The sequence below is a fragment of the Coturnix japonica genome, chromosome 12, assembly GCF_001577835.2.
Source record: "Coturnix japonica isolate 7356 chromosome 12, Coturnix japonica 2.1, whole genome shotgun sequence".
Classification (NCBI taxonomy): Eukaryota; Metazoa; Chordata; class Aves; order Galliformes; family Phasianidae; genus Coturnix; species Coturnix japonica.
The window spans coordinates 1,940,338-1,963,854 of record NC_029527.1 but is presented as its reverse complement, the minus strand read 5'-3'; the positions used below and the strand labels follow the sequence as shown (position 1 = coordinate 1,963,854).

Here is a 23,517-nt window from a genome sequence, read left to right as displayed (position 1 = left end):
CGGTGTACAGGGCACGCTGGGAGTTGTAGTTCGGCCCGCACCAACATGGCCGCCGTCGTGCCCAGCACTGTAGCATCATGGCTATGGGGGTCCCCAGTGCCGGCCCTGCATTGGTACCATGCCCAGCCCCACTCTACCCCCTGTGCCCCCCCAAATACATTTGTATCCGTGCATTGACAGCTGTCTGTGCCACCCTGATGCTCAATGGGGTCACCCCGTGCCATGAGGACACCCCCTGCCCCCCGTTATCGCAGCTCCAGCCCCACACTTTGCAGCATGGCTAATGAAGCCCCCCCCGGCTGCAGCCCCTGCCCCTCCCCGCCCGGCTGTTAGGACCCAGCTGCTGCCCCAGCGCCGTCAGTGGGCGGGCAGAGCTCGGGGGTGACAGCCGGAGCCATCGGCGACAGGCAAACAACGGGATGAGTAATGGGGGACAGCCAGGGGGGGGATGGGGCCGCAGGGAATCCCAGTCCTGCAGTGTGAGCGGGGCTGGTGGCAAGGACCATCCTCAAGGAGCCAAGGTATGTTGGTGCCACCCCACTGCTTGGTGACCCCCAGTGAGGAGGGGGACCCAGAGCTGCGGGGATGGGGTGGGTGGGTTGGCTCTGTGGGATGGGATGGGGTGTTGGGATGGTTAAGGTGCCAGCAGGTCCCACAGTGCCACCCCTGCCATCATCTCTCTGGGATGCTTTGGAGACCTGCTCTGTGTTTCTATGTGGATCTGGTTTTACTCCTTCCCCAGCAGGTAAGGGGACATGAGAAGATGGTGGCCATGCTCAAGGTGGGCTCTCCCTCCATGGGATGCAAGAAGCACGCCCCTGTGACCCCGGCTGTGGAGCTGTTGGCTTAGCCCCCATGGGCATGGAGAACCGAATGGGGCCAAATGGCACAACCAGCCTGGAGAACCCCACCATTCCAGAGCAGTCCACAGCACAGGAGGTGCTGGGCCTCCTCTGCATGGTCCTGCTCACCATCACTGCCCTCGTGGCCAACGTGGTGGTGATGGTGGTCATCCTGAAGACCCCTCTCATCCGCAAGTTCATCTTTGTCTGCCACCTGTGCGTGGTTGACCTCCTCTCTGCCATCTTCCTCATGCCTCTGGGGATCATCTCCAGCTCCTCCTGCTTCGACAGGGTCATCTACAGCATCGCCGAGTGCCGGGCCTTGATATTCCTCAACATCTGCTTCGTCAGCGCCTCCATCCTCACCATCTCTGTCATCAGCATTGAGCGGTACTACTACATCGTCCACCCATTGCGCTACGAGGTCAAGATGACCATCAGGCTGGCTGTGGCAGGGGTCATTCTCATTTGGGTCAAGTCTGTCCTTATCACCATCCTGGCATTGGTTGGGTGGCCTCAAGACAACGGGGCCACCAGCGCCAGCCGCTGCACGGTCTACTGGAGCCCTGGGGCCCACAAGAAGGCTTTTGTCGTCATCTTTTGCATCACCTGCTTCATCCTGCCCACCATCATCATCTTCGCTGTCTATTGCAGCGTCTACCGGGTAGCCCGCCTGGCAGCCCTACAGCATGCGCCCGCCCCGGCGGCTGCCCCACGGCCCCGCTGTGACTCCATCGCCAGCCAACTGACCATGGTCACCATGAGGAACCTGCCGCTGCCCCGCCTGGCACCCGAGCGCTTTTTGGGAGGGAACAAGGCCATCCTCACCTTGCTCCTCATCGTGGGTCAGTTCCTGTGCTGCTGGCTGCCCTTCTTCGCCTTCCACCTGCACTTCTCTGTGGGTGCCACTGCGCAGGGCGGTGGGCACGGCGAGATGCTGGTTACCTGGATTGCCTACTCCTCCTTCGCCATCAACCCCTTCTTTTATGGGCTGCTTAACAGGCAGATCCGCCAGGAGCTGGCCCGGCTCTGGCGCGCTCTTCTCCACCGTCCGCTGGCGCAGGAGCTGTGTTTGGCCATTTCCGAGGCCTCTGTCCAGGAGAACGTCCTGCAGTTCCTCCAGAGAGCTGCCTGCACGCTGGAAACCCACGCTGGCTGCATCAGCCCCAGGAACAGGCTGGAGCAGGGCAAGGGGGGCTGCCCCATCCCTGGCCAGGTTCCCGAAGAGAGCGTCCAAGAGCAGAGCTCTGTGCCACTGTAGCTCTGGGTCCCATCCTCTTTGCTCCTGGTCCATGTTTTACCTGCTGTCCCAGCCTGCGTGCTGGATGACTGGCTCTTGGCTGCATTTTGGGTGCTATCATTTCCATCCCTGGCTCCTGCAGCATGTGGGACATGGGAAGCCAAGGGGCTACAGCATGGGGGGCCATTCCCCCACAGGACTCCTGCCAGGGTCATCCTGCACCCTCCCCAGCCCACATAACACCACTAACACCATAACACCAGTGCCCATGGTACCTCCCCTCCTGAAAGTCAGGATGCTGCTGGGGGGGGATGCTGTGCTCCCAGCCTCCTAAAATAGGAAACCCCACCACAGCAATAGGAGCTGGGGAAAGGTGCCCCCTAGGGGGAGGGAGGGAGGGGGCTCAGGGAAGATCACTGACCATGGGGCCACCCCTCTGCTGTCACCTCATGCACCCCCCCAAGCTGGGGCAGTCTCCACTTCGGGGGGTGGAAAATTGATCTTTTTCACATAAATTTTATCTTTTTATTAAACCATTGATAAGTTACAAAGGAGGAAAAATATAGACTTATATATACAGCGTTTCCAAGCCAGCAGGCTCTTGGGGGCATTGCTGGGAGGGAGGTGACCACCCAGGGGAAAGTCCCCCCCCAACACAGCCAGAGGATGGGGGGACCCCATAGAGGCCAGGCAGCCCCTCAGCAGCTCTGGGGTTCAGCCCATAGAGCTGGGGATGGCAGGAGAGGGACAGCAGTGGGGCAGGGGTAGGGACAAGGGATGTCCCCCCAGCAGGGACAGCCCTCCTACCCATACCATAGCAAGACTGGGGGGGGGGAAGGGGACACAGTGCTGCCAGGACAGGCGTTGGAGCAACTCTTTTTGCTCCAGAAGCCATCACCTCTGGGTCCCCCTCCCCTGGGCATGGGGTGCTGGGGGGCGACTGGGGGAGGGGGTGGAGGACAGGGGGTTTCCTTGGCACCGGGTGGCACCAGGATCTCCCTTGTTCACCCACGGAGGGGCTCAGTAGGGGGAGAACTTCTGCCGGTCAGCTTTCTTGGTGCCGTTGGCCGCCGAGATCTTGGTCGTGTAGTTGGCAGTGCCACCATTGGCACCTGCTGCAGAGGATGGGGACAGTGCCAGGAAGGAGAGCGGCTTCAGGCCGATGAAGTTGGAGAGAGAGAGGGCATAGGGGGTGCCCAGCAGAGCCGGGGGGGTGGGAGGGACAGCAGGCAGCGCTGCACCAGAGCCCGGAGCGAGCGGCTGTGAGAAGCCCACGCCGAGGTCCACGGAGCCAGGGCCAAGTGGCACCTGGGAGGTAGATTTGGCTGTCTCTAAGCTGGGGGGGTCAAGCAGCATGGTGAGGGGCACGGTGACAAAGGGGCCACCTGCCCGCTGTAGGGCACATGGACCTTTGCCCTGTGCCTTCTGTCACCGGTGCCAGCATCCCACCCCAGCTCTTTGGGGTGCTTACCAGGTGGTGATGAGGTACTGAGCCAGCGTGATGCTGACGGGGGTCCCGGTGATGGTGATGTGCCGCTCACTGGAGCCCTCGGTCTGGTTCCCAATCTTGATGTGGGCGCCCGACATCTGCCGGATCTCACTGATCTTGCTGCCATGCCGGCCGATGATGCAGCCGATCAGCTGGGGGGGAGCACTAAGGTGAGTGGGGCAGGACATGGCAGGGGATATGGGGACTTGGTGAGGACCCACACTTACATCATTGGGCACCAGGAACTCCTGGGAACTGCTTTGAGAGTTTGAGTCCAGCCCTGGAGGGAGAAATGGCAGAGTTAGGGGGGTCTCCAGCAGTCCTGTGCCATCCAAATATAGGGGGACTCTGCTGTGAAGACAAACCCAAAGGACCCATGAGGAAAGGCCATTGGGAAGATGGGATGTGGGCACTAGAGCTCCTGTCATTGGGGTGGAGGGACTGGGGGCACTGGGACACCAGGAGACCAAACACAGGGTCTTTCTGGTGTGTGACAGCACACCAAGGAGATGGGACTGGAGATGGGAGGAGAGGACATGGACTCCTGTGCCCTTGCGAGGGCCCAGCATGGAGCAAGAAGGGCACAACTCGCTGTCTATCCAGCCCCATGGGGAGCTCACCTGGAACCATGGAGTGTGGGTGGCCCAGTGGTGGGAAGGGGACGGTGTGCCCTGACATCTGCTGCAGTTTTGTGACCTGTCCAGGGAGAGAGAGGAGACGCAGACAGTAGGAGGGCAGGCAGCATGGTGTGTTCTTGTGCCCCTGGCTGGACTCTGGCATCCACATAGTGCACATCCCACCTCAACCCATCCCATCCCATCTCACCTCATCCCACCCCCTCCCATCATATCCCATCTTATTCCATCCCACCCCACCCCCTCCCATTGTAGCCCATCTTATCCCATTCTACCTCATCCTATCCCATTCCACCACTCTCTATTCCACCCCACCCCATCTCACACCTCCCCATCTGACTCCACCCCACCCCAGCTGCAGGCTGCCAGACCCTGTGCCCACGCAGACACCGCCAGGACTGGCCCCATAGACCAAGGAGCAGAGCTGGGAGCGACTCACTTCTGCCGGAGAGACCCCGCTGTATTGCCCCTGCATGGAGAAACCCTGGGGAGGGGATGATGGGAATCAGCTGGGAACCAGGCAGGGACCCGTGCACACACAGACAGAGGGTCCCCCTGCCCCAGTGCCCCTTACCTGGTTGGCAGAGAGCAGGATGGTGCCCAGGGAGAGCCCGGGGTGGTAGGGTATGGTGGCCCCCTTTGGAGGTGACTGCAGAGGAGGTGGAGGGGATGAGCAATAGGGTCAAGGTCCCCCCACCCCCCAGCACACCCCACAGCACCATGAGCCGGCTGCCTGTACCTCCAGGATGACGGCACAGATCTGCCTCACACACTGGATGATGGTGTCCGGCACCCCCGACACGGTGACGGCGCGCTCCGTGGAGTTGGGCAGCAGGTCACCAGCCACCTGCACCTGAGCCCCTGAGCTCTGGGGAGAGAATGGGGAGGGGGCTGTAGTGGGACCTGGGTGGGACTGGCAGAGGGACGCTGTGCTCCTGCATGGCGCCGGGGGGTCTCACCTCCCGGATCTCCCTGATCTTGGTGCCCGCCTTGCCGATGAGCGAGCCGCACTGGCTGGCGGGGATGACAAGACGCAGCGTCACCGGGGTCCTCCCCCCGGCCGACCCGTCCCCCAAGTCCTACATAAGGGGACGCACACACAATGTCGGGCCTGCCCAAGAGTGAGGGGCTCCCAGGGCCTTGTTATAGGGCAGGGAGTGCCCACCTCCTCCAGCTTGAAGGCGATCATGGAGACGGCGCGGAAGACGGCGTCGGTGGAGCCGGTGATGGTGGTGATGCGCTCAGGGCAGGAGCCCTCCGAGATGGTGATGCGCGCGCTGCTCTGCGGACGGCGGAGCGTCCCGTCAGCGGCACAGAGCTCAGCGCTGCTCCAGCTCTCTGTCACCCCCTCCCTGCGGTCCTCGTCCCATCCCACTTAGAGCCAATGGGACAGGAGTGACCGCAGCCGCCCCATGCGCCCTTACCTGCTCCCGTATCCTCTTTACCGTCTCTCCTTTCTGTGGGCAGAGGAACAGGGCTGGTGGTCAGGGCCAGGAGCCCCCCGGGGTGGCACAGCCCCAACCCCCCGGCTCTTACCTTGCCGATGATGCTGCCGATCTCCTGTGGGAGCAGAGGGCAGCTCTGTTAGCAGGTGGTCCCAGTATCACCAACCACATGTCCTCAGGGGTGAGGACAGCCCAGTCTTAGGGTGAGGAGCACGAAATCCCACCCCAGAACCACTCCCCCATCCCCAGGGCAGGTTACCTTGCCGTGCATCAGCATGCGGAGGGTCAGGGTGATGCTGAGCTGCGGCTGTCTGGGGCAGCTCGCTCTGTCCGGCGATGCCATGGCCTGGGGGACATGGGGGGATCCTGCGGGGTACGGCCAGGCGTTCCGACCCCTGGGCTGGGGGTGGCCGGACCCCAGGCTGGGGGCTGCCTATGGGAAGGGGGGAGGCACCCAGCAGCACCCCGAGCCCGGAGGCGGCCGGGGAGGGGACAGCAGGGGACAATCGCCGCGTGTCCGGGAGCGGGTGGGCGGGATGCCGGCGGCGATGCCAAGCGGCTTTGGAACAAAGCACCCGCCGTGGGGTTGGGGCCCGATGTGCGGGCGCTGTCGGGGGGATGGGGCACGGCTATTCTGGGTGCTGGCAGGACTCGCCGCCGCGGTGACCATCAGGGGAGCGGGGTGGGGCGGTGGCAGCGCCCGCAGCCCCCCGAGCCCCCACGGGTGAACCCGGCGGAGACAAAAGCGGGGGTACGAGAACCGGTGTCGGAGGGGATGGGGGAGGAGGAGAGGGGAAAGAATGGTGTCCTCTGCCGCCGGGGGGGGGCGTGGGGACAAGGTGCCGGCGGGAGGTGGGGAGGGGACAGCGCGGCCACCCCCCGTTGCCCAGCAGGAAAGTTTCTGGGCTCCCCCCCGCCCCGCTCGCAGCCCGGTACCTCTCGCACCGCCGCCGCTCAGTGCCGCATGCCGCCGGGGCCGCCCCGTGCCACCCGGGCCGCGAACAATGAGCCGCTTGACGGGCTCGGGGCAGGCTGGCAGCCCCGGCCCCCACCCCGGCCCGCTGGGGCCCCCCTCGCTCTTCCCCTCTCCCACAGCCCTCCCTCCGGGATCCTATTACAGAGGATAAGAGACACTAAAAGGAACAATGCACCCTGGGTAAGGCCATCTGCCACCGCTGGGGACATTCCTGTCCATACTTGGCTCGCACATCGCCCCTCTTTGTAATTGCTTTTTTTGTTTTTGTTTTGTTCCTGGAAGCCGATCAGCTGGCAGGGCTCAAAGGCTCAAGGGCACCGGGCGGGCAGCTCCGGGATGGCGGCACCCAGGGGTGCTGCTGGGGGTGAGCACCCTTAGGGCTGCGGTGATGGATGCTGCAAAGAGCCGAGCACCCCCGTGCCAGCCCCTCGGATGGCAGCACGCCCCCACCCCCCTCCGTGCCCCCCATCACACACTGACACGCTGCCAGTGTCACCCCCCCCCGTTGCCCGCGTGCCTCCCCCGCTAAATCCTCATAGGCCCTGGCGTAAGCAGCTAAAGCCCAGGCAGGCTTGGAGGGGGAAGCATGAGGGGGGGGGTGGCACCCCGCTGCCTCCTCCATCTGCATCCCCAGGGCCGGCTCAGCAGCACCAAGTGGGGGGAGGCAGGTGGTGGGCACACAGCGGCACTGTGTCTGTCTGTCCAGCCGGGTGTCTGTCTGGCCTCCCCTGCCTCCCCCCCCCCCATCTGTTGGTGACTATAAATCCATCGGGTGCTCGGGACACGCTGGCTGCCACCGCAGGCAGGGGACGACAGTCACCTTTTAAGCCGCTGTGGATTAACCTAAGAGCGGGTGAGCGGCCGGAGGGGTGGGAAGAGGAAGAAGAGGATGAGGCCGGGAGGAGGGCTGCTGTCAACCAATGTGTGCGAGGCAGCGAGGAGGGAACAAAGCAGGAGAGGATGGGGATGAGGCCGTCACGGTGAGCAGGGAACAAAGCAGGAGGGCGGCAGCACATCTCAGGTTTTATTTGGTCCCGGTGATGCCATGGAGGGCCGTCCCCGTCCCACTCACTCCAACTGCTGCAGGAAGGCCAGCAGCCCGCGGTGCCACTCCTCGGGCTTGTCCAGGTAGCAGGCGTGCCCAGCACCCTGCAGCACCAGCACCTGGTGCCGGGCCAAGTGCCGCAGGTTGCTGAGGCTGAGCTGACCCAGCTCCACATCCTGGTCCCCGTAGACGATCAGGGCGGGTGTCTGCGGGGAGGAGCAGGGGCTGTGGCCGCACAGCACGACACGGCCAGCAGGGGCTGCTCTGCTCCTCGCTGCCCGTCTCTTACAGGAGGGATGGGGGCCAGGAACGGACCTCGCTCCCTCCCAGCCCCCGTTACCTGGACGCGGCCGTACTGCTCCGCATCAAACCTGTCGGTGCAGATGGGCGCCACGGGCACGTAGGCCTTGAGCATGTGGCCGTGCTGGAATAGGAACGGCAGCGAGTACATGCCGCTGAGCGACGGGCTGACCAGCACGGCCGGGACCAGGCCCAGCGCGTCCAGCAGCGCCTGCAGGAACGAGCCCGGTGCCGGCTGCCCCACGGGAGCTGGAGCTGCGGCGTCCTTGGAGCGGCCCAGCCCTGCGGGTGAGGGGCTCCGTGTCACACGGCCGCCACCGCGCTGTCACCCGCTGCCCCGGGCCGGGCCTTACCCGGCAGGTCCACGGCCACGGCCCGGTGTCCGGCACCGGCCAGCACGGCCAGAGTGCGGAGCTGCAGCCACGTGTCGGACGAGAAGCGGATGCCGTGCAGCAGCAGCACGTTGAGCCGCGGGGCGTGGAGCTGCGGCCGGGCCTCCCGGTAGAACAGGCTCTGCCCGTCCACCTGCACGGTGCCCTCGCTCAGCTGCACGTCCGACATGGTTCGGGACCGTCCGGGACCGGCACAGGCCGACGGGCAACGCCCGGGGCCGAAGGTCGCGGGGGGCGGGGGGAGCGGGGGCGCCGCCTGGTGGGAGCGGGGGGAACCGAGCGCTGCCGAGCGCTGCCGAGCGCTGCCGAACATTGCCGAGCACTGCCGAGCGCAGCCGAGCGCTGCCGAGCGCAGCCGAACAGTGCCGAGCACTGCCGAGCGCTGCCGAGCGCTGCCGAACATTGCCGAGCACTGCCGAGCGCTGCCGAGCGCTGCCGAGCGCTGCCGAGCACTGCCGAGCGCTGCCGAGCCTTCCCGAGCGCTGCCGAACGGGGTCGGCTCGGTGTTGGTCCCGACCGTCCCCCCCCGGTCCCGCAGCGATGCCCCGCACCCGCCCGGTGCTGCCGTTGCTGTTTGCTTTGCTGTGCTGCGTTGTGCTGCTCCTTTTACTGCCCGCCGCCCGCCGCCATGGCCCGTCCCGCCGCCCGGCCAACATCACGGTGCGGGTCTCGGTGCTGCCGGGTGACCCCGCCGTGTCCTACATGGAGCCGGCCGTGCCGGGGCCGCTCGCGTCCCGCAGGTGGGTGTGAGCGCGGCTCCCCGTCCCGCAGTGCTGTCTGTATCCCGCACCGAGCCCCGTGTCCTCGTGTCCCCCCGCAGACCCGCCGTGCTGCTGCTGCACGGCCAGGCCTTCACCTCCAGCACGTGGCAGGCGCTGGGCACGCTGGAGCTGCTGGCTGCTGCAGGACACCGCGCTGTGGCCATCGATCTGCCCGGTAGGAACAAGGGCTGGGGGTGGTGCAAGACACGAGCCCACCCCAAAGGGCTCCCGGTGCCCCCCTGCCTCACCCCAGCCCCGCATCCTCTGTGCCCCCCCCATCCTCTGTGTCCCCCCCAGGTTATGGGGATTCGCCCCCCGCAGGGATGCTGGGCACGCAGCAGGGCCGGGCTGCCTTCCTGCTGTATGTCATACAGCAGCTGGGTCTGCACAGACCTGTCCTGATCAGCCCGTCCATGAGCGGCCGCTTTGCCCTGCCCTTCCTCCTGGCACACAGTGAGCAGCTGGCCGGCTTCGTGCCCATTGCACCCGTGGGTACAAGGGAATACAGCACCGTGCAGTACCAGCAGGTCCAGGTGGGTCCAGCAGGGTGCTGGGAGCCCTGCTATGCACTGTGCACTGTGGGCTCTGCCCTCCTGCAGCTTTACAGGGCTGGCGTTGACATCCCACCTCCCCAATATCCTTTCTTTGCTCTTTTTCAGACTCCCACTCTGATCCTGTACGGTGACCGTGATACCGGGCTGGGCCATCAGGCCCTGCAGAGCCTCCAGCACCTCCCCAAGCACCGCGTGGTTGTGCTGCCCGGCGCCGGCCATGCCTGTTATATGGACAAACCAGAGGACTTCCACCGGGCCCTGCTGGGCTTCCTGGGCCAGCTGCAGTGAGCTGGGGGCAGCGGGGCTGTGCCTTTATCCCTGTGCCATGCTGGGAGCTGGGGGTGAAGCTGGGGGTGATTCTCCAGCAGTGCCCTCCTGCAGCATCTCCTCTCCCTCCTATGGCTGGGACCGGAGGTTACGTGCTCATAGAGTGATGGCATATCCCACGTTGGACGAAGTGCACAGGGATCACCCAGCCCAAACATCAGCTCCTCACTGAACCACACAAACACTGACAGCGATATCCAAATGCTGCCTGAGCTCCAGCAGCTTTGGGCTGCACCCGCTGCCTTGGGGAGGGGGCTGTTGTGCCCACCACCCCCTGGTTGCTCCTTTGAGTTGTAGAAGGACGTTCTGGCAGAGCCAGGGCTGTGGGTACGGTGCTGCGGTGTTTGCCGGGGGGGCCGTGAACTGGCAGGCAGGAGGTGCGATCCGCCTGTCCCGGGGCCAATAAACACATCGTGCTCCGCTCTGTGCCGTGTCCCCGAGCGCCTCGGGGCGGAGCGGGATGGAGCGGGGCGGAGCGGGGCCGGGGGGGCGGAGCGGGTGCGGGGCCGGCAGCGACGGCAGCGCGGAGGTAGGGCCGGGAACAGCGGGGGGTCGGGGCCGGGAACGGGCGGTGTCGGGCGGGGGGGCTGCCCCGAACCCACCCCCCTCTGCCCACATCCCGCTTACGGGGCCGCGCACTCTCGGTGTCCCGGTTCCCCGCACCCCAACCGTGGCAGCGTGCGCTCCTCGTGCCCCGCAAACGTGCGGTGTTTCCTTCGCCTCCTGCACCCCGCCGAGCGCCCCGTGTGCTCACAACATCCCGCAGCCCCCTCCTCACCCCCCGCCCCTCCACCCCCAGCCCAGCCCCGCTCCTTCCCAAGGGCCGAACTTTGCCCCGTCCTTCTTCGGAGGGGCTGGAGGGGGGGTGGGTGTTAACCGTCTCTTGCCCCGCGGCTCTGCAGTCCGGAATGGCACCGGGCAAACAAGGGAAGAGCGCGGGGGCCTCGGAGAACCCTTCGGTGACGCTATTCCGAGAGTATCTGAGGATCGACACCAGGCACCCCAAGCCCGACTATGGTGAGCAGGGCAGGGATGCGGCGGGGGGGCACCCGGGGCAGCGTGGCTCCTTCCCCTGCTGCTCTTTGGATCGCTCTTTGGACCCACGTGCCAGGGCTGTTGCTGCAAGGAACGCTGTCGTGCCTTATCCCCACCGTGCTTTGCCATAAATCCACCCCTTCATCCCATCTCTTCTCACCCTCAGATGCAGCTGTTCAGTTTCTGGAGCGCGTTGGCACCGACGTGGGCTTGTTGTGCCAGAAGGTGGAGGTGAGCGGGGCAGCCCCAGGGCTGGTCCCAGCCCATCACAGCTCGGCTCAGTCCGACCCCCAGCACCCCACGGGTGGCAGGAGGTGCCTGCTGCTGCCCTAATGCTCTGCTGAGCCAGGCGCTGCCATAAGCTGTCCCTCTGACCTTTGTGGCTGGCTGTGCTATGATTAGCCAGGGACCAGGCAGGGTGACGCTGGCTGCAGATGTCCCCTGCTCCCGGCCAGTGGCTGGCACAGGGGACACCATGGGCTCGGGGTCTCCAGTTCACTCCCTCTGAACTTCTTGTGGCTGCGGAGGGGAATGAGCCTGTCCCAACCCCTGTGTCCCCCCATCCCACCCCAGTGACACGGCTGCTTTGCTCACAGGTGTGCCCGGGTCGCGTGGTGCTGGTGCTCACCTGGCCGGGCACAAATCCCCGCCTGCGCTCCATCCTGCTCAACTCCCACACTGATGTTGTGCCGGTTTTTGAGGTACGGGGCCAGAGGGGCTGGGCACAGGGGTAGCTTCGTGCCATGGGGTCATGGCCGATGTTCTCACAGGAGCACTGGACCTACCCGCCCTTTGAGGCTATTAAGGATTCCCAGGGCAATATCTATGCCCGAGGTGCCCAGGACATGAAGTGCGTCTCCATCCAGTGAGTGGGGGCTTGGTGCACGGGGTGGCTCAGGGCTGTCAGCCCCACTCTGTACACTCAGCATCCTCATTCCACCTCCTCATGTCGCCTGCAGGTACCTTGAGGCCGTCCGAAGGCTGAAGGCAGAGGGGAAGAGCTTTGCACGCACCATCCACCTGAGCTTTGTGCCTGGTGAGTGCCGTCCTATGGAGCAGGGTGGGCTGGGTGATGCTGTGTGGCTCCCCTCATCCCGGACGTGGGACAACCCTGCCAACCTGTGGAGGTTTTGGGTTCCACTAGCTCTAGGATGAAGGGCTGCGCAGTTCTGGGGATGGCCAATGCACCAGGCAGGCGTGGAAGCACACTGGTGGTCTGGAGGATGCCTTCACCCCATGGCAGTTTTCCCCCCACAGATGAGGAGGTGGGCGGATACAAAGGCATGGTGATGTTCTTGCAGCGCCCAGAGTTCAAAGCTCTCAATGTGGGCTTTGCCCTGGATGAGGGTGAGTGATGGCACAGCCGTGCTGGGACCCACAGGGACCTCATGGCATCATGCACATTAGCATTGGCCCCAAGGCAGGGGCACTCAGCACGGCTCCTGGGGTCCTCCTGGGTGTCCCAGCCCCTGACCCCACAGTGCACCAGTTTGGACACATCTGACCCCCTTGCTGTGCCCACCACAGGCTTGGCCAGCCCATCCGACACCTACAGCGTTTTCTACGGCGAGAAGAGCCCTTGGTGTGAGTAATGGCGTGCCCACCATCCTGTCCCTTGCTCTGCTGGGCACTGGGGTGCTGGGTGCACCCGGCTCAGCTCCTCTCCCTCAGGGATCAAGGTGAAGTGCGTGGGCAGCCCTGGCCATGGGTCCCGCTTCATCACAAACACTGCGGCTGAGAAGTTGGTAAGGGAGTGGGGATGGTGGGGTGCCCTGCAGGGGCCTGGGGTGGGAGCTGCTGGTGGGGGGGCCTGGGGAGGGGGGCTGCGTGGGGTATGGTGCACCCTGTCTAGATGGTCCTGGGATGCTTACATCATGTGTTTGCCTCCCCAGCACAAAGTGATCACCTCCTTCCTGGCCTTCAGGGAGAGCGAGAAGCAGAGGTAGGACGTGGCTGGAGGGGCTGCGTTGGCCTCACTGTGGTCTTTGGAGGGGCCCTGCCCTCCCTTGGCATCCAGGGGGTCCCAAGCAAGGCTCTGATCCAACACTGCATCCCCACGCCTCAGTTTACCTGCATGGGAGTGGGTGGTCCCCTCCTCCTGGGGACTGAGGGTGACTGTCCCCTGCATCCCCCAAGGCTTAAGTCCAACACGAACCTGACCCTGGGGGATGTCACCTCGCTCAACCTGACCATGCTGGAGGGGGGAGTCTCCTTCAACGTGGTGCCCTCTGAGATGTCTGTCGGCTTTGACATCCGCATCCCACCCACCGTGGACCTGAAGGTGGGCACGGTGCTGGCCCCGTGCAGGGGGAGCGGGCTGGGGGTGCCCCTGCTCACACCCTCTTGTGCTGCCTCCCTCAGGCCTTCGAGGAGCAGGTGGCTGCGTGGTGCCGGGAGGCGGGGGATGGAGTCACGTATGAGTTTCTCCAGGTGAGGGGCTGAGGGGGGAGCTCAGCACGTTGTGCTGCCCCTGCCCTGCAATGTGCCCACCTGATGCCTCTGTCTCTCAGAAATGCATGGACCAGCATATCACCTCCACGGAGGACTCTGACCCGTGGTGGAAAGCCTTCAGTGGGGTCTGCAGGGACATGTGAGTAGTGCCATGGGATGGTGGCACCCAGCGTGCGCCCCCCCCGGTCCTTGTGTACCCCAGGGACATGGCAGCACCTCACTGTGTCAGAAAGAATAGGATTGAGCATCCTGTAGGGTACACGGCTTAGGGCCCTTGGCTGGTTCTGGGTGTCAGGCACCCTGTCTGTCCCTGTGCCGCACTGATCCCATGTCCTGCCCTACAGGAAGCTGCCTCTCAAGCTGGAGATCTTCCCAGCTGCCACTGACAGCCGCTATATCCGAGCGGTGAGTGCTGCCCCATCCCACCCATGGACCCGCTGCCCACCCTGGACTCACTGTGCTGCTCTGTCCCCAGGCAGGGTACCCAGCCCTCGGCTTCTCACCCATGAACCGCACCCCGGTGCTGCTCCACGACCACAATGAGTTCCTCAATGAGGATGTCTTCCTGCGGGGCATTGATATCTATGCCCACCTCCTGCCTGCCCTGGCCTCTGTGCCCCCACTGCCTGCCGAGGGCTGAGCCTTTGGGAGGGGACAGGGGGCATGGTGCCACATCTGTGTGCCCCTCTGCCATGGCTGTGCTGTGGGCTGTGGGCTGACCTGATGGTGACATGTCCCTGCTGTCCCACCCAGGGGACCGTGCACCAGTGGATCCTGGTTTGCCCTGTGCCCCTGCAGCCATCCCTGACCACTTCAGGGCTGCTGTGGCCGTGCCTCCCAGCTGGTGCCCCCATCCTCACTGTGCACATTCACTCAATAAACCTTCCTGGTAGCTAGGCCAGGAGCAGCTCTGTCTGCCCGCTCACATGCAGTGCCGTGGGCAGCCATGGCCCTGAGGGTGCTCTCATTTCGCTGAGGACACAGAAGGGGCTGCACCAGCAGAGCGCTGCCCGGCTGGGACCCTGCTCATCCTGGGGCGCTGGGGGCAGGAGCTGAGGTTAATCCCGCTCCTTCCTATGGGATGTTCGCAGGGTGGCTCTGCCGGCAGAGATGTGCAAGTCCCGGCAGGAGCCCGCACTCATCTAACAGAGGCGCCCGAGGGTTTGGCCCCGCTCCTGCTCCCATCCCCAGCCGCGCTGTGCCCGGCACCCGAGGGTGCCGCATCCGGTCCAGACGCCGTGCCCACCCACCGGGACACAGCGGAGCAGGTTGGGACCGGCAGAGCTCTGCCTATGGTTCGGGGTTCCCACGCACAACCGAGGCGGTGCCGGAGCTCGGGGGACATCGGCGCATCCCCTGCCCCACATCGCCGGCTGCTTTGTCCCCATGGTCACCGTGGCACAGCAGCCCCTGGTCCTGCTCCATATATCCCCACCGCGTCCCCTGCTTGTGGGTCTGTATGCTCCGGGAAAGCCCCCATCCTGGGGGGATCCTCCCTAATCCCCATCCGCTTGGCTGGGGGGGACCCTGGTGTTGCTCCCTATAACTTTTTGCGGACCGGAGACCGCAGTCCCCCCGCTCACCCCTCCCGTGGGACTCAGCCCTTGGGGCTCGTGGGGCGGGGGCCGGGCTGGGACCGGGGCGGGCCGGGGCGGAGCGCGGCCCCATAAAAGCATCGGCCCGGGGGAGCGGCGGCCCCGGGAGGAGGATGCGGGCAGCGGCAGCGCTGAGCTGGCTGTGGGGCGCGCTGCTGGCCGCGGGGAGCAGCCCGCCCCGGCTCCGCCTGCCCTACCGCGGTGAGCCGGGATGGGGGAAAAAGGGGTCGGGAATTTGGGGGTGGGGATGATGGGGTGGGGATCGCGCCTCAGTGCGGCTCCGGTGGTTGGGGGTCCTGGATGGGCTGCGGAACGGAGGGGAGGAGGATGCGGGTGGGGAAGAGTGGGGCTGGAGGGGAGCAGCCCTCGTTCCCAGCGCCGGGTGGGCAGTGAGGGCATCCCACGGGTGCGCCCACCCGCGGGGGCTGCCACGACGGACCCTGCGCTCGGGTTTAATTAAATCTCGTCCCGTCCTGGGTCCCCAGCAGAACGCAGGCACCGATTTCAGCCCAACCTGACAGCAGAGCGGGGCTCCGGAGCGCCAGAACCCGCCCCGCGTTGCATAAAAGCCACGAAGAGCTCTAACAAATAACACGATCCCAACAGCACGAGGCAATTGTTGGGAGGGGGAAACTGAGGCACAGCGGGGGTGACAGGTGCCCACGGTGGGATCCCACAGCTTCAGGCTGTTTGGGGGAGTTTTTGGGGTCCCTGGCAGAGCCGGGTGTGGGGTCTGGGTGCTGCTTTGCTGCCTGATGGGCTCTTGGCATCACGTTGGTCCCACGAGGGCTCGCGGTGGCGGGCGGGTGCCCAGCACCCCAGGGCACAGGGAACCTTTTGAAGAGTTCTTTTCTGTTTTATTTCTCTTCCTTCTGAAGCTGATTACTCTGTTCCTTTTCCAAATTGGAAACAGAAGCTGAAATTTCCCACGAAACGAACGAACGTTTCAATTAAAACCATTAGGAGCCTCGAAAATGAAAACCGGGCAAAGCCAAAGCCAAAGCCAAAGCCAAAGCCTGCTCTCTCTTAGCGTGTGCTTGGCTGCGCTCTCGGGAGCTGCTTTTGAGGGGCAGAGGGGACATCACCTCCTGCGGTGTCACTGCTGGGGTGGCCGTGTCCCCAGCTCACCCCGCAGCCCCAACCCACCCTTTACCATCCATTCCAGCTCCCAGCAGTGGGACCAGCCCTGCTGGGCATCCCAGGGCATTGTGCCCCCAGCTCCTGCTGTCCCCTCGGTGGTCTCCCTCCCCATGGGGACCCCCGGGTGGGTGACGGTCCCTGGGGAGACGACATGCGGCGCCGGTGTAATATGAGGCGTGGGAGGAATTGACCGGGGCTGGGGAGAAGGGAAATCCATGCTTGAAACAATATAAGCAGCCTGTCGGCTTTGCCAATGTTATTCTGAGCTGGGAAAATATTATTGCTGGGCAAGAACAGGAGACGACGGTGTGCTCTTGGGTTTGGCCCAGGGGAGCGGGAGGGGTCAGGGGGGTGGGAGGAAGCCTGGGGGGGGGGGTTCCCTAGGGAGTGGGGCAGGGGGTCTCAGGGCTGTGTGTGTGGGGCTGCCGGCTCCACCGCATCCCAGTCTCCTTCCTGGGGACAGACCCTGGGCCATGCTGGGGACAGCCTGGCTGGGAATGGGGACACAGCAGCTGGCAGCCCCTGGGCGCGTCTGGGGATGGCTGTGCCCATCAATGGTCCTTTGTCCTCCTCCTCCTCCGCTCAGGGGCCGGGCCTGGGGTCAGTGCTGCAGTTTTGAGGCTCGGTGAAGCTCAACTCCCCCCTTCCTGCCCTCTGCCATGGAGCCGAAGTGTTCAGTACCCAGTGCTCCAACTTGCCGAGCCCCCACTGCCCTCCTCAGTGACCCCAAAGTCACTTCCTCATCAGCTCAGCATCCCTTGATGCCCACCCTGTGACCACTCCTCCCCAACGTGCCCCACACCCTGGGACATCTCAGTGCTACGTCACATCGACCCTCTCCATTTTTCCATGCCACAGTGCCCCTTGGCTCCAGCACCCCCTCATGCAGCATCCCATGGGGTTCTGGAGCCAGCAACTGATGCTGCTCTCCCCACCTCACAGAGCTCCTGGGTACGAACCGCTCCGTCCTTTTCTTTGGCCATCGGGGCTTCCTGGGCTTCCGCTCCCTCTATGTGGATGAGTACCGTGACAGGCTCTTCATCGGGGGCAAGGATGTGCTCTACTCCCTGCGTTTGGACAAGGCCAGCACCGACACCAAGGAGGTGAGCCGGGTCCTGCAGGTCATGGCCACCCTGTACCAGATGAAGCCACCCCACAGTGAGGACTCCAAAAGGCATCCCAAAGCAATTAGCTGCTGGGGGAGTGGGGTGGGGTGGGTTCCTGAGCTAGTCCCAGCAGCCCAGGGATGAGGGTCACAAGGGGTTTGTGCCCACTGTCCTTTCCACCTGCTCCCAAAGGATCTTTGTGTTCCAGATCTACTGGCCACCACTGCCCGGACAGACGGAGGAGTGTTTTCAGAAGGGGAAGGACCCAGCAGTGAGTCTCTGCAGCTGGCTACAATTAGGATGTGGGACCAAGGGACTGCTGCAGGCATGGGGGAGACTGAGGCAGGGTGCTGGCAACGGAGCACCAGGCTCTGCAAATCCCATCTATGGGACCAGGACAGCTTGAATGTGGATGCGCCAAGGGTGTGGGAGCAGATGGGGTGGGGAACCTGAGCTCAGAGAGCCAAAATCCATGGCAGAGCATCCATGCATGGACCTGTGCATGGTCTCAGCAGGGTGGTGATGGAGGGGTGAGAGCTGCTGTGCTGCGGGGTGAACTGGCCATCCCCATTACCCCCCTGTGTGGGAAACGTGAAGCCCAGTCTGGCTTAGTGACCCCATTCCTCTCTCTGCAATTACTTTGCATCCTCCCTGCCCTGACCTGAAACTGGAGGATGGTGGGGGGGTGGCCATAGCCACTGGGCTCCTCCACTGCACACAGATCCCTCCCAGCAGTGCCCGTCCTGCTCGGTGTGTTTATTTTCCAAGCTCTGACAGATCCAAGCTGGGACAGCCTTGGTTTTCCCTCTTTCTTTTTGCTTCCATGTATTTTTTTTTTTAACTTGTTATTTTGAAGGCTCTTTGCAAAGGGAAAATAAACAGCAGGGAGTCTGGGGGCAGCTCAGCAGGAGGCTCCCAGCAGACATGGGGGCCTCATGATGATGGAGCAGGGTGGGCAGTTCTGGGAGAGGCTGAGCACAAGGAGACTGTGCCTGAGAATGGTGGTAATGGAGCAATGCTTCCCTGCCTGTTGGTCAGCCCTATAGCCTGTCCCATAACATGGGAAGGTTTGGGAGAAGATGGGGTGTGCACCCAGCTGGAGGGCACAAGGACTATGGCTGTGGTGCAGGGGGTGATTTCTCCATTGCTGGGGAGGAGGATGATGTCCCCAGAGACATTATTCCTATTGGTCCCCAGGGAAGGGGACTGTCCCCACTGGCAGGGCCTGGAGGTAGCCAAGGGGCCATTATGGGCACTCTGTGTCCGGAGGCAGCCAAAAGCTGCCATGGGTCTCCATCTCCCACATTTCCTCCCTTTGTTTCCTCCCTGTCACTCAGCACTATCAGGGACAAAATGGGGGAAGGAGCAGCCAAAAGCCCATTCCCTTTTCATTACACTGGGGTTCTTAGCTGGTGGAGCCCACCTGGAGCAGCCCCAGCCCTGCCATGTGGTCTCCACCAGCCTCCCCCTTTCCTGCCTGTCCCCAGACCGACTGTGCCAACTACATCCGCCTGCTGCAGCCCTACAACCGAACGCATCTGCTGGCCTGTGGGACGGGTGCCTGCCACCCTGTCTGCACCTTCATCTACGTGGGGCACCGTGGCGAGGTAGGAACCTGCTCATGGCAGCATCCCATCCCCATCCTCCTCCTTCCTGCGATGTGAGGTTGCATGGGGACTCTGGACCCAGGGTTTACCTTGGCCAGGAGCCAGGGATCTGCCACCCCCTGGCAAACCCAGCCACTGCAGATGGGTTGCCCCAAAAAGCGTGGGCTTCAGGTCCCATAGACAGGCTGGTGAGCCTGCAAGCCTGATGTGAACCTTAGGCAGGCCTCCAGCATGCCCCCATTATGTTTCCACCTTCCCCCAGACCCAGCATGCCTTCAGCTTGGACCCTGGTAGCATGGAGAGTGGACGTGGCAGGTGCCCGCATGAGCCTGACCGTGCATTTGCCAGTATCATCATCGGTGAGGTGTTGCCCTTGGGATCTCCTGGGGTGCTGGGAACTGGGACTGGTATTGGTCCCCATGGCTCAGGGTGGCTGTGGCACTCAGCACATCTCTGCCAGGTGGGGAGCTCTATGCTGGCCTCACTGCGGATTTCCTTGGCCGTGACCCCGGCATCTTCCGCAGCACCGGGACCCGCTCTGCTCTGCGCACCGAGGTGGACCAGCGGCTGCTTAATGGTATCATCCATCCCATGCCCTCACATGTGTCTTCCTCACCCACTTCTAGCCATTATGTGGGCTGCAGAGGTGGCAGCTGCTCCCTTTCTTGGCTCTCTTGTAGACCCCAAATTCGTGGCTGCTTACATGATCCCAGACAATGATGACCGAGACGATGACAAAGCCTATTTCTTCTTCACGGAGAAAGTGGTGGAGGCAGACAGCAGGGAGCACACCATCGTCAGCCGGGTGGCACGGGTCTGCGTGGTGAGATGCTGGTGGCACCGTGCTGGACATGGAAGGGCATAGAGATGTTCCCCTTGTACTTACTCAGTGCCTGGTTTTGGGGACCTAAAGCCTGGGGTGGTTTCCTGTATCAGTGATGAATTCCTGAGTTTTGGAGGTGGTGAAGGCTGTCACATCTCCAGGGGTGCAGAGTGCTCAGTCACGATGGTTCTCCTGATGCTCTCCATCCTTCCAGAATGACGCTGGAGGCCAGAGGGTGCTGGTCAACAAGTGGAGCACCTTCAATAAAGCCCGCCTGGTGTGCTCCGTCCCGGGTCCTGATGGCATCGATACCCACTTTGATGAGCTGGGTAAGGGAGGCGGGCTGACTGGGGACCCCACTGGCTCTGTGGCTGTGGGGCCACCACTCAACCCCATGGCTTGGGTTGCTCTTCCACAGAGGATGTCTTTTTGCTGAGGACCAAGGATGGGAAGAACCCAGAGATCTACGCACTCTTCAGCACTGTCAGGTGGGTGGCTCAGCCCCAGCCCAAAGGGACATCAGCCCCAGTCTGGGCTGTACAGACATCTCAGAGCTCCTGTGCCCTCCACTGATGCACCTGTCACTGTCTCCTTCCAGCCATGTCTTTCAGGGCTCTGCTGTCTGTGTCTACCGTATGGCTGACATCCGTGAGGTTTTCAATGGGCCCTTCGCCCACCAGGACAGCCCCCTCCATCAGTGGGGAGCCTATGAGGGCCGCGTGCCCTACCCACGACCAGGCGTGGTAAGCACATCCCACATCCCCATGGGGAATGATGGGACCAATCCCAATGGGGTCTCTATCCCCAGAGTGGGTAAGGTGGAGATGATCCCAAAGTGGAAGATGGGGAGGGACCCAAACTGGCTCTGAAGTGGGGCTGGGTGTGCTGGCACTGAGCAGGGTCCTTCTTGTTCCTGGAGTGTCCCAGTAAGACCACCAACCAGCCCCGGCGGCCATACAGCAGCACCAAGGAGCTGCCTGACGAGGTGCTGCACTTTGCCCGCGCTCACCCCCTCATGTACAGGGCTGTGCGCCCGCGGCATCACCGCCCGCTGCTGGTGAAGACTGACCTGCAGCACCGCCTGCGCCAGCTCGTGGTGGACCGTGTGGATACTGAGGATGGGCAGCATGATGTCCTCTTCTTAGGGACAGGTATGTGGTGCAGGTGGCATGTGTGAACGTCTGGTATGGCCTGAGGTCATGTCTCCATTCTCCTCCTCCAGATGCAGGCTCGGTGCTGAAGGTGGTGGTGCTGCAGAAGCAGAATTCAGCTGTGATGGAGGAAGTTGTCCTGGAGGAGCTGCAGGTTTTTAAGGTGGGGGATGCTCATGGGAATGGAGAGCTTGGCTATGAAGGGATGGCACCACGCTGTTGAGCACCAGGAGGTGGAGGCCCAGAGCTGCCCACAGTGAGGCTAGACAAAGCCTTGCATCTGCTGTTCCCCCTACAGGTGCCAGTGCCCATCACTCAAATGGAGATCTCTGTCAAACGGGTGAGTCTGGGGTCAGGAACAGGGTGGGTGACTAGGAGAGGCTACATGAGGTGGGGTCAAGCAGGACCACTGGGAGGTAGCTGCCACCATTGCCATATTGTGCTCTCCTCCAGCAAAAGCTTTATGTGGGTGCCAGCCTGGGGGTGGCCCAGGTGCAACTGCACCAGTGCAAGAGCTATGGCACTGCCTGTGCTGAGTGCTGCCTGGCCAGGGACCCATATTGTGCCTGGGATGGCACCACCTGCACCCGCTACCAGCCCTCAGGCAAGCGCCGCTACGTCCGCCACACCAGCTCCGTGCATCAGTGCCTGGACCAGAACCTGACTGGTGAGAGGCTGGGGTGTCTCAAGACATCCAGGACCCCTTCTGCCCTGCCCCGTGGCGCCCCAAGGGAAGCCAGAGCCCTTGGGGAGGTCTTTCCCTGGTTGGCACTGAAGCCACGTTGCCTGGGGAGGTGTTGGGGCGTAGAGTGGCTTGTCTTTGCCTTCACCATGTACACACTTCTGTCTCCACCCCAGTGGATGACTTGGAGCATGTTGAAGAGAAGGTGCTGTATGGCATGGAGCACAACAGCACCTTCCTGGAGTGTGTGCCCCGCTCCCCGCAGGCCACTGTGCAGTGGTTTGTGCAGAGACCTCCAGATGAGCAGAGGGATGAGGTGAGATCCCAGCACCCGCCCTGCCCTGCTCCTTCCCTTCACCCTGCTAAAGGAAAGAGGAACTGACCTCATAGCCGTGGCCAACAGGTAAAGACAGATGAGCGGGTCCTGCAGACAGAACAAGGGCTGCTCTTCCGCCAGCTGCACCGCCGTGATGCCGGGGTCTATTATTGCAAGACACTGGAGCATGGCTTTACCCAGACAGTGGCCAGGACAGCCCTGGAGGTGCTTGGGGGTGAGCAGCTTGCCCGTGCTGCACCCCGGCAACGGGAGGACAGGCGCCCACTCTGTCCTGAGCCCTGGATGGCAGCACCTGCACCCAAAACCTGGTATAAGGACATCCTGCACCTCGCCAGCTCAGCTGACCGGCAGCGGGTGGAGGAGCAGTGCCTGCGCCTGTGGTGTGGCCACCGCAAGGGCAAGATGGCCAAGGGCAAGCACACACTGGCTGGCATGGATGTGGGCAAGAAGGGGCGCGTGGCCAAGCCTCAGGGTGAGAGGATCCGTGTGCCCCGGCAAGCTGCAGCAAATTAGGGCAGGGGACTTGTCCTCGGGCAGAGCTGCTGCTGCACGAGGTCCTTCTGTCCCCAGGGCTGGCTCCTGGGCAGGTCCTGTCCCCCTCCAGATGGGTGGTGTCAGGGGGGACACAATGGCACCAGACCCCTCACTCTTGCTTGGGGCTGCCAGCTATGGGGTCATGGTCACTAGGGTGGCAGAGACGCTGGGGAGCTTGCTGGCTTTCTCCACAAATAAAGAGGCCGAGTGTGGCACCAGTCCCCTCTTTGCCTGTGGGGTTTGATCCAGGCTCTTTACATGCCACCAGCACGAGGCCCAGGAAACACAACACCTACCCTCATAAAGAAAAGTTGAGAATTGGGCAAAAAAGCCTCCCAGGCTGAGTCTCAGCATCATGTAGTGTGGGATGGGACACTCACAGTGCAGCCCCTGGCCCCAGCCCAGCCTTTGTGCTGTGAAGCAGAGTGGTCTTTGTATGAATAGGGAAAAGAAGTACTCGGGCAGGCGTGGGGGCAGCACTGCTGCTCTTGTTCCTGGAAAGGGTTTGTGGGTTTATCCTCAGCCCCACTTCAACCCTATCTGAGGGAAAGCACAGACCGTTTTGGGGCTGGGCAGGGTCAGAGGGTGGCAATCAGCCTCAAACACGTTAGACCCATCCCTGTGTAAACACAGGAGAGGCTTAGGGGAAGGCAACAAAGCCAGGGCCATAACAGTGCCAGGGCAGCAGTGAGCAGGGGGCTTTGGGGTGGGGATCGAGCCACAGTGCTCCCCAATGCGCAGTGCCCCAAAGAACAGGGGACAATGCAGGCGCTGCTGGCCCCACGCTGAGGGCCTGGCAGAGTTCTCAGCCCGGCTGATAACGATCTTCCTGCTCCCAGCACAGCGTGGCCCCACACAATGATGTGAACTGAGGCCCCGCTGGGACCAGCATTGTTTGAAAGCAGAGGAAGGGGAAAGAAAATCCTAATAATTGACCCCCGAAATAGCTCACACAAAAACAGGGCTGGGCCATGAGATCATCGCTGCTCCCTGCAGCACAATGGCCACAGCGCGGGGCCTTTGATGGGAGCAAAGTCCATGGCGATGCTG

The 23,517-nt window shown here is 63.1% G+C and overlaps 6 protein-coding genes across 10 annotated transcripts; 4 read left to right on the top strand and 2 right to left on the bottom strand.

Moving 5' to 3' along the window:
- Positions 1-47: 47 nt before the first annotated feature.
- LOC107319636 (probable G-protein coupled receptor) lies at positions 48-2,633 on the top strand. Of its 2 annotated transcripts, none has more exons than XM_015874630.2 (2): positions 48-521; positions 746-2,633. In XM_015874630.2, exon 2 carries the CDS (start codon positions 802-804, stop codon positions 2,101-2,103), a length of 1,302 nt encoding a protein of 433 aa, XP_015730116.1. In that variant the 5' UTR covers positions 48-521; positions 746-801; the 3' UTR covers positions 2,104-2,633. The 2 variants fall into 2 exon arrangements, with proteins under 2 accessions (XP_015730116.1, XP_015730115.1); XM_015874629.2 differs by having other exon boundaries at positions 743-2,633.
- PCBP4 (poly(rC) binding protein 4) lies at positions 2,594-6,824 on the bottom strand. 4 transcript variants are annotated; one of them, XM_015874634.2, is made up of 13 exons: positions 6,588-6,824; positions 5,911-6,017; positions 5,743-5,766; positions 5,631-5,663; positions 5,372-5,488; positions 5,166-5,285; positions 4,946-5,074; positions 4,781-4,855; positions 4,646-4,690; positions 4,192-4,267; positions 3,799-3,851; positions 3,554-3,723; positions 3,103-3,418 (listed from the first exon to the last, which is right to left on the bottom strand). In XM_015874634.2, the coding sequence occupies exons 2-13, from the start codon at positions 5,992-5,994 to the stop codon at positions 3,103-3,105; spliced, it is 1,242 nt and encodes a 413-aa protein (XP_015730120.1). In that variant the 5' UTR covers positions 5,995-6,017; positions 6,588-6,824. The 4 variants fall into 4 exon arrangements, with proteins under 4 accessions (XP_015730121.1, XP_015730122.1, XP_015730120.1 ...); XM_015874633.2 differs by having other exon boundaries at positions 5,911-5,997; XM_015874635.1 differs by lacking the exon at positions 6,588-6,824 and having other exon boundaries at positions 2,594-3,418; positions 5,911-5,994.
- An 806-nt stretch (positions 6,825-7,630) lies between these two features.
- Positions 7,631-8,782, bottom strand: ABHD14B (abhydrolase domain containing 14B). Its single transcript, XM_015874637.1, has 3 exons — positions 8,326-8,782; positions 8,013-8,254; positions 7,631-7,878 (listed from the first exon to the last, which is right to left on the bottom strand). The coding sequence occupies exons 1-3, from the start codon at positions 8,765-8,767 to the stop codon at positions 7,696-7,698; spliced, it is 867 nt and encodes a 288-aa protein (XP_015730123.1). The 5' UTR covers positions 8,768-8,782; the 3' UTR covers positions 7,631-7,695.
- A 33-nt stretch (positions 8,783-8,815) lies between these two features.
- ABHD14A (abhydrolase domain containing 14A) lies at positions 8,816-10,430 on the top strand. The gene is made up of 4 exons (XM_015874638.2): positions 8,816-9,104; positions 9,185-9,300; positions 9,423-9,658; positions 9,785-10,430. Exons 1-4 carry the CDS (start codon positions 8,905-8,907, stop codon positions 9,965-9,967), a joined length of 735 nt encoding a protein of 244 aa, XP_015730124.1. The 5' UTR covers positions 8,816-8,904; the 3' UTR covers positions 9,968-10,430.
- A 21-nt stretch (positions 10,431-10,451) lies between these two features.
- LOC107319637 (aminoacylase-1) lies at positions 10,452-14,417 on the top strand. Its single transcript, XM_015874631.2, has 15 exons — positions 10,452-10,535; positions 10,909-11,023; positions 11,208-11,272; positions 11,638-11,742; positions 11,812-11,906; positions 12,001-12,077; positions 12,299-12,388; positions 12,569-12,625; positions 12,713-12,786; positions 12,934-12,983; positions 13,178-13,322; positions 13,403-13,471; positions 13,552-13,631; positions 13,837-13,897; positions 13,968-14,417. The coding sequence occupies exons 1-15, from the start codon at positions 10,467-10,469 to the stop codon at positions 14,130-14,132; spliced, it is 1,317 nt and encodes a 438-aa protein (XP_015730117.2). The 5' UTR covers positions 10,452-10,466; the 3' UTR covers positions 14,133-14,417.
- Positions 14,418-15,190: 773 nt separating this feature from the next.
- On the top strand, positions 15,191-22,688 carry SEMA3G (semaphorin 3G). Its single transcript, XM_015874639.2, has 16 exons — positions 15,191-15,288; positions 17,170-17,330; positions 17,542-17,604; positions 18,821-18,940; positions 19,203-19,299; positions 19,401-19,517; positions 19,621-19,763; positions 19,978-20,092; positions 20,182-20,251; positions 20,362-20,506; positions 20,683-20,914; positions 20,986-21,077; positions 21,213-21,254; positions 21,368-21,581; positions 21,773-21,912; positions 22,000-22,688. The coding sequence occupies exons 1-16, from the start codon at positions 15,201-15,203 to the stop codon at positions 22,444-22,446; spliced, it is 2,286 nt and encodes a 761-aa protein (XP_015730125.1). The 5' UTR covers positions 15,191-15,200; the 3' UTR covers positions 22,447-22,688.
- The last annotated feature ends 829 nt before the right edge of the window (positions 22,689-23,517 follow it).

Coding starts and splice junctions, on each gene's coding strand:
- LOC107319637 (XM_015874631.2), top strand. CDS start 10,467: ATGGAGCGGGGCGGAGCGGGGCCGGGGGGGCGGAGCGGGTGCGGGGCC. Junction 11,024..11,207: donor GCACCCCAAGCCCGACTATG/GTGAGCAGGGCA, acceptor TCTCACCCTCAG/ATGCAGCTGTTCAGTTTCTG. Junction 12,078..12,298: donor CCACCTGAGCTTTGTGCCTG/GTGAGTGCCGTC, acceptor TTCCCCCCACAG/ATGAGGAGGTGGGCGGATAC.
- ABHD14A (XM_015874638.2), top strand. CDS start 8,905: ATGCCCCGCACCCGCCCGGTGCTGCCGTTGCTGTTTGCTTTGCTGTGC. Junction 9,105..9,184: donor GGGCCGCTCGCGTCCCGCAG/GTGGGTGTGAGC, acceptor GTCCCCCCGCAG/ACCCGCCGTGCTGCTGCTGC. Junction 9,659..9,784: donor TGCAGTACCAGCAGGTCCAG/GTGGGTCCAGCA, acceptor GCTCTTTTTCAG/ACTCCCACTCTGATCCTGTA.
- LOC107319636 (XM_015874630.2), top strand. CDS start 802: ATGCAAGAAGCACGCCCCTGTGACCCCGGCTGTGGAGCTGTTGGCTTA.
- PCBP4 (XM_015874634.2), bottom strand. CDS start 5,994: ATGGCATCGCCGGACAGAGCGAGCTGCCCCAGACAGCCGCAGCTCAGC. Junction 4,691..4,780: donor TCCTGCTCTCTGCCAACCAG/GTAAGGGGCACT, acceptor TCCCCTCCCCAG/GGTTTCTCCATGCAGGGGCA. Junction 3,724..3,798: donor AGTTCCTGGTGCCCAATGAT/GTAAGTGTGGGT, acceptor GCTCCCCCCCAG/CTGATCGGCTGCATCATCGG.
- ABHD14B (XM_015874637.1), bottom strand. CDS start 8,767: ATGTTCGGCAGCGCTCGGCAGCGCTCGGCAGTGCTCGGCACTGTTCGG. Junction 8,255..8,325: donor CGTGGCCGTGGACCTGCCGG/GTAAGGCCCGGC, acceptor CCTCACCCGCAG/GGCTGGGCCGCTCCAAGGAC. Junction 7,879..8,012: donor AGCAGTACGGCCGCGTCCAG/GTAACGGGGGCT, acceptor TCCTCCCCGCAG/ACACCCGCCCTGATCGTCTA.
- SEMA3G (XM_015874639.2), top strand. CDS start 15,201: ATGCGGGCAGCGGCAGCGCTGAGCTGGCTGTGGGGCGCGCTGCTGGCC. Junction 17,605..18,820: donor AGAAGGGGAAGGACCCAGCA/GTGAGTCTCTGC, acceptor GCCTGTCCCCAG/ACCGACTGTGCCAACTACAT. Junction 20,915..20,985: donor TGTCCTCTTCTTAGGGACAG/GTATGTGGTGCA, acceptor CTCCTCCTCCAG/ATGCAGGCTCGGTGCTGAAG.